Source organism: Bidens hawaiensis, unplaced genomic scaffold, assembly GCF_021521415.1.
Source record: "Bidens hawaiensis isolate Kalapana, Puna unplaced genomic scaffold, B.hawaiensis_p1.1 tig00013245_1, whole genome shotgun sequence".
NCBI lineage: Eukaryota > Viridiplantae > Streptophyta > Magnoliopsida > Asterales > Asteraceae > Bidens > Bidens hawaiensis.
In genome coordinates, this window is record NW_027492119.1 from 418,690 (window position 1) to 430,764 (window position 12,075).

A 12,075-nucleotide genomic window follows, 5' to 3' on the forward strand; every position below is an offset into this window, starting at 1 on the left:
AACAAAGGTTGATAATTAACTAGTTCAAGTAAAAGAAGTTTGACTGCAAACTAGTCTTGCTGCTTAGCCAATCCCTATAAAACCACAATCACCTTGCCTTGCTAGACATCAAACACCACAGGAAAAGAGACCACAAGTTAAAAAGGAGAATGAAGAGGTTCAACTTTATTCTTTTACTCATTCTTTTGACAGCAACTTATTCTAATCAAATCAATGCTCAGACTTGCAAACCGAGTGGCGGTATCCGGGGAAGAAAACCACCTCCTGGACAATGCAACAAAGAGAATGACTCAGATTGTTGTGTCCAAGGTAAGTTCTATACCACATATACATGTTCCCCTGCAGTGACAGGTGCTACTAAAGCAAAACTTACCATAAACAGCTTCCAAAAAGGAGGTGATGGTGGGGGCCTTCGGAGTGTGACAACCAATACCACTCTGAGGACATTCCGGTTGTGGCACTATCAACCAAATGGTACAAGGGAGGGGATAGGTGCCATAAGTTTATTACCATTAACGGAAATGGGAGGAGCGTGAAAGCTAAGGTTGTGGATGAGTGTGACTCTACTATGGGTTGTGATGATGATCATGACTATCAACCACCTTGCCCTGATAATATTGTTGACGCTTCGAAAGCTGTGTGGAAAGCGTTAGGAGTCGCATAAGATAACTGGGGAAATTTGGATATCACCTAGTCAGAGTAATATATACTCTCCTTGAAATTGTCAAAAAGTTGTTATGCCTTTTATTTCTAGGTGAATATATGTACTACGTGAGTCTATACATGTTCAAATTGGTGTTATATAATATGGGTTCTTGTACGTTTGAATTATTGAATTGTTGATGTTATCACACAACACATTTGCACCAGTGGCGAAGCTTGAGTTGTCTCCACAAACCTTCGCCCATGATTAACATGGCTATGAGAACCTACAATGAGTTATTATTTTTAACTTCAAGTTTTATCACCCGCCTGATTTGCTTGTTGTGGTAATATAATGAAGAAACTTACATGGAAACTGATTTAAGAGAACCAAACAAGAAAAACCATTTACAAGAAAAAGATTTTCATATACAAAGTATCGCTATCAATCTTTTATGATTGTTTGTGATAGATTTACATCTTGTTTACACAGGTAATCTCAATAAAAATTAGGACAAAAGATTGTATGCTAGTAATGGCAGGTGGCATCGTGATGGTTGGAATGAGGCAAGGATTAAGTAGAGTGAGAGAACATCGGATGCATTATATGTTGAGAGCTTGTGTTGCGCTCAGTGAGTAATTTGGGTAATAATTTGTCATTAGTAGACGAAGGGCCCTCGAGATACTTATATAAAGTGTTTGTGTCGGGAACTAAAGGAAAACTAAGTAAGTTAGTTAAAAAAATAAGAAAATGAAAGAAACATAGAAAAGTTTTGAATAAAAGTGATTCTAACACCTTACATTTGTGATTCATGAACCATGATAGTTAGCCATTAGCTTACAAATGAGTAATTCTAACATATCAACCCGTTGTTTGGAAAAAAGTAGGAGTGTTGGGTTGAACCCGGTAGCGGAGTTGAAGCATGTTGGAGTACTCTAGGAGGGAAAGGCAATAAGTGGGAGTGTGGGTTAGGCGAGAGAAATGCTTGGTGATACTGTATGGAAGGAGGCTGTAGCATTGGGCCTGTGCCCCAAGGGAATGAGGATGTATGTGGGATGGGAGGGATAAGTTCAGGTTTTTTTCTTTGACGTAGTCATTGAGTGTCTTTTGTATATCTGGGATCTTGGATCTTACCAAATAAGGTGATATGATAACTCCGGAAAACGTGGTCACATGTGCAAGCGTAATGACCACGCCCAGAGGTGCGGAACTAGCATGTGTGGAGCTAGCGGGTGGTCCCTACCTTTCTATTAGGGTGTGTGAAAGGACAAGCCGACAGTTTAGATCAATCAGAGTCTTCTAAGCTAATTCCTTATAATATTGCGAGTGAATTTGTAAGTTATATGGTATGGCTATGAGTTGTTGCGTGTAGAGGTGAGAAAATATGTTATGTGAGAAAATTAAATTTAGAGTTACACTTTTCACATCGTATAATCTTTTAATATGATCTGGAAATGGAAAGATATTGATAAAGGCAAAAAAAAGATATTTAATTGAAAAGAAGAGAGAAAAATTAATGATTTTTAGTGTATTATATGGATATGGATAGGGAAGGGAATGCTCTCATATGAATGACGTGATTGTTGAAAGGTGCACGATTATATATCAGCATCAACGTAGAAGCCTTCGGACATGTGTCTGCTAAGAGGAAACAACGTAATTAGCTCGCCACATGATAGGGGATATTCTGTGACTACCTTTCGGCCTAAGAATCAATATAGTGTGTGTTGAAAGTAACTAGGTAGTAGTGAATGAATATAACGTGAACGTTAGGGGTTGTATTATAGCGATTAAATGGTCTTTAATGGTAGTTAATATGTTTACTATTCACGCTTTATTTTGGTGTTTGACGCTGCTTAGGGTGTTCGATTCATTAGGTTTAACCGAATTATCAATTAAAATATTGACTATATTAATTATTTTGTATTTGGCCCAATATTCTTTAATTCCATGTCTAATATGTAATCCAATAGTCCATGTCCATATTTCGATTTTTCATTTTGGATGGTTATTATTTGGTAGCTAGACTGGTTGTATTGCCTGGTCGTATATTTAAGGCTATTTGATGGTTCTTCGGCTTTGATGTTTATTATGGTCTTTAACGTTTGGTTTTAGGATCTATATGTTGAGTTTGTTTGAATATTTTCATGTAGTACGGAACCCAAACGACTGTCCGAATCCTGAACACAAACATATTTTTGTTTTGTTTGGGATGAATTCAATTAATATGGTTTGAATTGATTTGTTCCATTTTAACCAAACTGAGTTAAATTTGGATCTATTACGGTTCTATTACTCCCCCTTTTCCGAATTTGGTTAGGTTCGATTTTCGATTAAGGGTAAAACAAGCTCATAAGCGAACAAATAGAATATATCGATAACCGAACTGCTGAACACCCCTAGAGCTTAGCTTCTTGATTTGCCCAGGTCCTAGTTTAGGTAATGCTTAGCTAGAAAAGTGGTATGCACTAGACTCCTTGGGACTTGTAATGATTTGGGAAAAGTGGACAAATGGTTAAAATCCGGATCCTCGTATATGGAGTGTAGTGGTTTACAAGTCGAGTGATTTAGGTTTTGGACTCTTGGAGAGAGTTAAGATGTTAGGATGTGTGATCCATCCAGATCTCCAACACTCGTCATTAGTCATGATCAACAAGGTTTCTGGTTTACACTCGGAAAAAGTAGTGAGCCTAACAACCACACAATTATCAATCCCAAAACCATATTAGCCCGATTTATGGATATTTAACTTTAATCTAGATGTTGAGTACAAACGATTCTTAACCCTTCATTTTAGGATTGACTCCCTTACATAGGTCTTATGTAAAGTACCTCGTATCAGGTTCTATCCATGGGACCTTAACGATCAATTTTCAATTCTGTTAAAAAAACCTAACAGGTTCGTGACTGACTATAAATAAGTCCCTTTAAGATGCGTACACGTGAATTAACTGAAAATTTAACCCGAATTAGCCGAACCCGATCCAATTATTATCTTTCGGATTTATCATGTAACCGAACTGAAATAACCGAAACCGAGTTAGTATACGATCCACTAACCCTCCCCATGAGTGAGTGGATCCATTGGCGTGTGACCCATTGACCAAACCCATTCCAATTATTATCCACTAACAGGTCCGTGACTAACCCTATGTCCACCCCGTGAGTGAGCGTTACCACGTATTTAGTGATAGCAAAATTTTACTGCTGTGAATTACTAGACCGGTTCTTGTTGAATAATAAGGCCCATGAAAATGATCAAAGGTAGACTAACTAAAAAAATGACCCGGATTAACCGAACCCAATCCAACTATTATGTTTCGAAATGTGTCACGTTACCTAGGGGTGTGCACAAAAAAAATTCAAATTGAAAAAACCAAACCAAATTAGAAACCGACAGTTCCGTTTGACTTTTAGTAAAAACCGAAATAACGGTTTTGGTTCGGTTTAGTGTTTTGTAAAAAGCCGAACCGAACCGAAAAACCTATTTGTGGAATTACTTTTTCATTATATCGTTTATGATTTATAAACTTGTATATTGGTTTAATTTTCAACGTTAATCAATTATGTTTTATCGATTTAGATGATATTAAATAATTTTAAATGTAAGTATAGTTTATTAGCTCTTAATATTATCCACGCTAAAATGTACAATATTATACTAGTTATCAAAATTTTTCAAAAATATCAGGCGCAATTTTTAAATATCAGTTGTTAAATTTCTTTAGCAAAAAATTACTAGCTCGATTAACAAAACCGAAAAAACCGAATGATTTTGAAAAAAACGAAAATATTAGTTTTCTGTTTGATTTTAGCCTAAAACCGCACCAAACCAAAATAACCAAAACCGAGCCGGTCTCATCTAACCCGATAATAACACGTTAGCGTGCGATCCACTACTCTTCCTCGATAATAATATCCTCCACCTTTTCCCTCCGACCGCCTTCCGATTCAAAATCCCCAAAATCCCAAACCTTTAATAATATAAAAGCCACCATACTCACAGCAATTACAACTCATAACACTTTACACCACCACTCGATCGGCGATGAGATTCTTCGGCAAAGGCTCTTCCGATGACTCACCGTCAACAACTGCTGTTGCTTCTTCATCCACTGCCGCCGTAACCTCCGGTCCGGCCAGACCTATCCGCCTGGTGTACTGTGACGACAAAGGCAAGTTCCAGATGGATCCGGAAGCCGTTTCCGTTCTGCAGCTTGTTAAACAGCCTGTCGGCATCGTTTCGGTCTGCGGCCGGGCTCGCCAGGGCAAGAGTTTTATACTGAATCAGGTAGTTTTTTTGCAGAAATGACCTAGGGTTTATTAATTTGATATTGCTTATGGAATTGTTTAGTTTGAGTACATTGCTATGAATTGTGGAGAATTGATTAATTTGTAGCACACTTGCTGTTTTGAATTTAGTTTTGAGGTAAAATCAGTATCCAGTTTCGATTGTTAGTGGCATAGGTTGATTGGTATGCAATAATATTCTAGCCTTTTTTTAATTGTTGTTCTATAAGCATATGTAATAGTTCACGACGCCGTTATTTCTTATATAGATGCAAATCAGTTATCTATAATTGGATGAGGCTCATTAATCACGATGTTTGTGAAATGTTAATCTTGGTCAAAAGTTTCAGTTGGAAGAGTTTTATATTGAATCAGGTACTAGAAAGACCTAGGGTTTGTTAGTTTCATGTTTGGCGTATATTTGATGTGTAGTTTGTTTGTGTGTTAGTGATTGTGAAGCTAGGGTTTTAGGTGTAATCATTGCTTATGGAATTGTTTAGTTTGAGTACATTAAAAATTGTTAAATTATTGCATGATTTTTGTGTTTTTGTGTAAAATGTAGCTCCATTAGAGTATAGAATAGTTTATGACACCTTTTTGCTTGTATGATTGCAAATTAGTTATGTAAAATTGCTACAGTTTCTAGTATTTCTGCAGCTTTAAATGTATGAGGCTACAAATGCATTGTTTGTGTATATGATCAGTTGTAAAGTTTGTGTGTCAAATATTAGTCTTGGTTTAAAGTTTCAGTAGGAGGGAAAAGTGTGTGAATTCAAAGATTGTTGTCTGAAATCTGAATGTATGCATATGATCAGTTAGTGTGAAACTTTGAAGTCTTTATTTTTTTTTAGTTTCTATTTTGTTTGGTGTTTTTATGTAAAGGAAGTGTTATGTTACTATGTTACTATCTGGCCTGTGTAATGGAATGAATAGAATCCATGAAATTGCTGTCTTTGTAGTTTTAAACTATGAGCTTGTTATTGCTGGACAAGTTTAAAATTACGCTCTGCAAATGTTACTGAAGCCGGTTCTAATAGTAATTGTAAAGCTAGGGTTTTAGATGGAATCATTGCTTGTGAAATTGTTTAGTTGGAGTACAATGCCAAAATATGATCCAATTTGTAGGGTTTGTTAACTGTTGTTTTATAATAATTTACAATAATTCGTGGCTTCTTGTTTGATTATATAATTGCAAATCAGTTATGTATAATTGCAGCAGTTCTAGATTTTCTGCAGCTTCAAATGTACGGAGCCATAAATGTCATGTCTGTTTGTCAAATGTTAATCTTGGTGTAAAGTTTCAATTGGAATAAAAGGTTGTATGGTATCACAAATTATTGTTGAATGTATTTATGTATATGATCAGTTAGTGTGAAACTTTGAAGTCTTTCTCTCTTTTTTGTTTCTATTTGTTTGGTGGTTAAGTGGTTTTATGTAAAGGAAGTATTGCATTTTCTTTTCTTATGCAATTGCAAGTTAATTATGTATAGTTATTACAATTTCCAGCTTTCTGGAAGCAAACTGCTATTGTCTTAATGTATGTATAATGTATATGATCAGTTATTGTGAAAGTTTGATTCTTGAAGTCTTCATCTCTTTTATGTTTCCATTCATTTGGTGGTTTTATGTAAAGGAAGTATTGTGTTATTATCTGGTCTGTATAATGGACTAAATAGAAGCCTACCAAACTCTCTCTTTAAAGTTAACTATGAACTTTTGCTATTGCTTAAGAAGTCCAAGATTAAATTTTGCAAATGTCACTGAAGCTGGTTCGTTTATTGCTCTAATAGATTTATTTTTCACTTATTGCTGTAGCTTCTTGGAAGGAGTAGTGGATTCCAGGTGGCATCAACACATAAACCATGTACAAAAGGGCTTTGGCTTTGGAGTACTCCTATAAAGAGAACAGCTCTTGATGGCACTGAATACAGTCTTTTACTGCTAGATACCGAAGGAATAGATGCTTATGATCAAACGGTTAGATTTACTTATTTGTAAAGTATATTGTTCATCCTTTTCAGATTTCTGTGTTGCTTCATTGTTTTTGTATTCGTTACTATTATTCTTAACAGGGAACCTACAGTACACAAATCTTCTCTCTAGCTGTTCTCTTATCAAGCATGTTCATATACAACCAGGTTGATAACTTGAAACTTTATTCATACTTTTTACTTGTTTTTGTTTATTGCTAATGTTTTTGTGTATTTGTTTATACAGATGGGAGGTATTGATGAGGCTGCACTTGATCGCCTCTCTCTTGTTACTGAAATGACTAAGCATATTCGTGTAAGAGCTTCTGGTGGAAAGACCACAGCTTCTGAACTTGGCCAGTTTTCTCCAATCTTTGTCTGGCTTTTAAGGGTAAATGAGTAAATTCACATGAGATTATTGTGATGTACATGAGGAGTTACTATTGTTGTACATGTTTGTTTCCAATGCAACTTGCAGGACTTTTATTTGGAATTAGCTGAGGACGATAGGAAAATAACACCTCGTGACTATCTAGAGCTTGCATTGAGGCCTGTTACTGGTGGTGTAAGAGATGTTGCTGCCAAGAATGAGGTTACTTACCAAACTCATAATCTGTATATATCTATATAACTTACTATATATATGTATCATGTAGATGTATGTACATACACACATGTATATATGGTGTATGTTCATAATTGTTGAGATGATGTAATGGGGTCTTAGTTATTTGTTTCACATGTTTCACTATATTCTTACTATCTTATATTTACTAATTTCTAGATTCGAGAATCGATCCGAGCTCTTTTTCCCGATAGAGATTGCTTCACTCTTGTTAGACCTTTGAACAACGAGAACGATCTCCAGCGACTTGATCAAATTCCGGTACGTGACATGTAATTTTTTTATTATAATAATCTAATTTTACAAAGTTGTAATATTTTGTTTGTGATATGTAGTTGGACAATATGAGACCCGAGTTCAAATCCGGACTTGATGCCTTAACAAGGTTTGTTTTTGAAAGGACCAGGCCCAAACAAGTCGGGTCTGCAGTTATGACTGGGCCCATTTTTGCTCGTATCACTCAGTCGTTTCTAGATGCTCTTAATAACGGGGCAGTGCCTACTATAACTTCCTCATGGCAGGTTGACTTTTATTCTGTTGGACTTTATTTTTCTTCATAAATGGGATGAAGGTTTCAACTCTCAATTATCTTTATTTACAGAGTGTTGAAGAAGCTGAGTGTGAAAGGGCATATGATTCTGCTACTGAACTTTATGTGTCCATCTTTGACCGTACAATACCACCTGAGGAAGTATGAATTATTATCTTTTTTATTATTTTCCTTTGAAAATATGATGTTCAGACAATTAATATGAGTTATTGTAGGCTGCTATGAGAGAAGCACACGAAGAAGCTGTTCAGAAGGCGGTGGCAAGTTTTAACTCCATTGCAGTGGGAGCTGGTTCTGCTAGACAAAAGTATGAAAAACGTTTACATATGTTTTTGCGAAAGGCGTTTGAGGTAATTAAATTATGATGCTTTTGTAAGATCGTTAACTGTCATGTTTTTACTGACTGTTAATTTATTGCAGGATTATAAAAGGAATGCGTTTAGGGAAGCTTACTTGCAATGTTCGAATGCCATACAGAGCATGGAAAAGGAATTAAGAAAAATGTGTCAGTCTCCTTCAACAAAGTTAGATGATGTTATGAAGGTATCATTATACTACTCTAAAAGCAACCTTTTTTATTAGTTTTGTTTAGATCTGTAAATGAACCAAATATACGGGAAGTTCATATATATTCGCTCATTTAAACAAGAACACAGCTTTTTTGTTTATATAATTAAACAAACAAACATGAACATATGTCTCATTCTTTCATCTACATTCTTGAATGTTTGTTTTATGTTCGTTTGTTTATTACTATATTAATATTATTTAAATATCAATTTAAGTTTCATATTTTAGAACCCTTTGTTGAATTTCAAAATGTTCCAATGATAATTGTTTTTTGGACTTTAATTTGGATAATCATGTTTAATTTTTATTGGTGTATGTTTATGCTCGTTTGTTTATGATTGTGAACCTTTCTTTCAGAATATTAACGAACTAACATAAATGAGTGCGGACACATTCATTTTCTTAACGAACAAACACGAACAAGAAAATTCGTTCGTGTTCGTTCGTTTGTTCAAAGTTAGACGCATGATTATGTACAACTTACAAGTCTAGTTCAGTTATTAGCAGGATAAGAGGACATGCATTTAATTAACTTTGTGATATGCATGATTATGTACAGGTTCTTGATAAACTTGTATCAAAGTATGAATCAACTTCACACGGTCCAGAAAAATGGCAAAAACTAACTTCATTCTTACGCCAAAGGTTTGTCTTCCACATTTAATGACTTCAATATGCTAACAGTTCTCCATATTCTAACATTTATTTTTTTTAATTTGAAGTTTGGAAGGCCCAATTCTTGATCTTGTCAAGAAACAAATAGATCAGATCGCATCAGAAAAAACTTCCCTCAATCTAAAATGCCGATCGATTGAAGACAAGATGGAATTACTCAACAAACAATTAGAAGCAAATGAGAAATACAAATCCGACTACTTAAAACGATACGAAGATGCAATAAACGATAAGAACAAACTGTCACAAGATTACCTGAGCCGAATAACAAATCTTCAAAAAAACTCAAGCTCATTAGAAGAAAGATGCTCAAGTTTATCAAAAACATTGGAAACCACTAAAAACGAGTCGTTGGAATGGAAACGAAAGTATGAAGTTTGCTTATCTAAACAAAAGGCGATAGAAGACCAAGTTGGGTCTGAGGTGGCAAACTTAAAGGCCCGAAGCAGTGCTGCTGAGGCCCGATTGGCTGCTGCACGTGAACAAACGATGTCCGCTCAAGAAGAGGCTGAGGAGTGGAAACGAAAGTATGATGTGGCGGTTAGAGAAGCAAAAAGTGCACTTGAGAAAGCTGCTGCCGTTCAAGATCGGTCAAATAAACAAACACAACAACGTGAAGATGTTCTTCGAGCTGAGTTTGCTGGTACATTGGCCGATAAGGTGATATTTCCTTTCTCAATCATATGTTTTTATATGGTTTGTGACTTTGTGTAACGGGTTAAATTGGCTGATGGAAACGTGCTGGGTTGGGTTGACCAGCAAAGACTTTCTGTTCTGGCGGTTTTTACATTTTTCTAAAACTTGTTAGTAGGCTAAACGAATGAGCATGCTCACAAGTCTCGTTTGCTTATGTATGCTCGTTTATGTTTGTTAGGTTACATTTTTATAAGTTTGTTCATATATATACACAAACACATTTTTTAGGACCATTATAATTTAGTCTGCCTTACAAAATTAATTATCACCAACTATAAAATAATCTAGTTTTATGTATTTTAAGGGGTAACAGATTGATGTTGACATTTACTTCTAACTGGTGTTTGCTTGGTTATGTTTGTTCATTAATGTTCAGTTACATTCATTCATTTATGTTCGTCAACCATTCATTTATACTATAAACAAGCAAACATGAACACACTCGTTTTCTTAATAAACAAACACGAACAAAAAAAACCCCGTTCTTTTAATTGTTCGTGTTCGGTTGTTTGTTTAATTCGTTTTCAATCCTAGTTGACCCATAATCGGTTAGATGGCCAGATAAAAAAAAAGGAAATCCAAATTGACCCCTTTACAAGTAAACGAGTTGAAATGGAAACGATCAGTGTTTGTTTATTCTATATCATCATTGAAGCTTGATTTGATTTTGCAGGATGCTGAATTAAAAGATAGGGCATCAAAGCTTGAACACGCTGAGCAATGTGTAACTACTTTGAGCTTGCAACTGAAGGTATGATCCTTTATAGAATTGTATATTTTATTTTATTTAAAAGTTTTAAATGGCTTATATAATTATCTGTGCACTTTCTTTTTCTACAGACCGCCGAGTCAAAGATAAAGAACTATGATTCCGACATATATTCATTAAAAAGTCAACTCAAGGAGCTCAGTGAACGTTTAGAAAACGCTAACGCCAAAGCTCAGTCTTACGAACGCGAAGCACACATTCTCGAGCAAGAAAAGATTCATCTCGAGAAAAAATATCAATCCGAGTTTGCACGGTTTGAAGAAGTTCAAGAACGATGTAGAAACACTGAAAAGGAAACTAAACGAGCAACAGAGTTAGCTGATGCCGCTCGGGCAGAAGCGGCCGCTGCCCAAAAAGAGAAAAGCAAGATCGAACGGTTAGCAGGCGAACGGCAGACCGAGATCGAACGTGCAGAGAGACGCATCGAAAACCTAGAAAGACAAACGAGAGACCTGATCGATGAACTGGAAACGTTTCGTGCTACTGAAAGGGAAGCTGTATCTAAAGTCAAAATGTTGGAAGCGAGAGTCGGTGAACGGGAAAAAGAGATTGAAACTTTGTTACAGTCAAACAATGAGCAACGGGCCAGTACGGTTCAAGTTCTCGAAACGCTTTTGGAAACCGAACGGGCAGCTCGGGCAGAGGCGAATAACCGGGCAGAAGCGCTTTCGGTTCAACTTCAATCCACTCAAGGGAAACTCGACTCGCTTCAACAGCAAATGACAACGGTACGTTTAAACGAGTCTGCATTGGATAACAAACTGAAAACCGCTTCACATGGGAAACGGGGTCGGGTTGAAGATACATTTGGGACCGATTCGGTTCAAGATATGGATATTGATGTCGGAAGAAGGTCAACCAAAAGAACCAAGAGTACAACTAGTCCTTTAAAGTTTGTTTCTACAGAGGATAATGAAGAGAACAATAGTAACGCCAACACCGAAGATCATACCAAGTTTACAGTTTTGAAACTTAAACAGGAGTTGACGAAACATAACTTTGGGGCCGAGTTGCTTCAGTTGAAGAACCCGAACAAGAAAGAGCTTGTGGCACTTTATGAGAAATGTGTTCTCAAGAAACAGTGACTCGGTTAGTAAGTTCACGGAGTATGAAGTTTGGTAGTTGTGTCACGTGTGTAGAGAACTTAGGTGATATAGGTTGATAATAGTGTAATGCTGGTTTTTTATCCTATTTGTAAATGACTTAAGAAACTTGTTTTTTGTGTGGTGTTCTAGTGACTGTTTGGTTTGTTGGTTTTGGTTTTAAGGATTAAGGAGTGATGTTAAA

The 12,075-nt window shown here is 36.0% G+C and overlaps 1 protein-coding gene and 1 pseudogene across 1 annotated transcript; both read left to right on the plus strand.

Annotated features, from left to right (window-relative positions):
* LOC143543663 (kiwellin-1-like) lies at positions 1-1,378 on the plus strand (annotated as a pseudogene).
* Positions 1,379-4,643: 3,265 nt separating this feature from the next.
* LOC143543677 (uncharacterized) lies at positions 4,644-12,075 on the plus strand. The gene is made up of 14 exons (XM_077035945.1): positions 4,644-4,934; positions 6,749-6,910; positions 7,006-7,071; positions 7,151-7,294; positions 7,382-7,495; positions 7,688-7,789; positions 7,864-8,049; positions 8,130-8,219; positions 8,294-8,428; positions 8,499-8,621; positions 9,208-9,293; positions 9,371-9,983; positions 10,693-10,770; positions 10,860-12,075. The coding sequence occupies exons 1-14, from the start codon at positions 4,692-4,694 to the stop codon at positions 11,871-11,873; spliced, it is 3,156 nt and encodes a 1,051-aa protein (XP_076892060.1). The 5' UTR covers positions 4,644-4,691; the 3' UTR covers positions 11,874-12,075.

What these genes read in the sequence shown, in the direction of transcription:
- LOC143543677 (XM_077035945.1), top strand. Translation starts at nt 4,692, where the DNA reads ATGAGATTCTTCGGCAAAGGCTCTTCCGATGACTCACCGTCAACAACT. An exon ending in ATGTTGCTGCCAAGAATGAG is followed by an intron (nt 7,496 to 7,687) that starts GTTACTTACCAA and finishes ACTAATTTCTAG; the next exon opens with ATTCGAGAATCGATCCGAGC. An exon ending in CTTTGAGCTTGCAACTGAAG is followed by an intron (nt 10,771 to 10,859) that starts GTATGATCCTTT and finishes CTTTTTCTACAG; the next exon opens with ACCGCCGAGTCAAAGATAAA.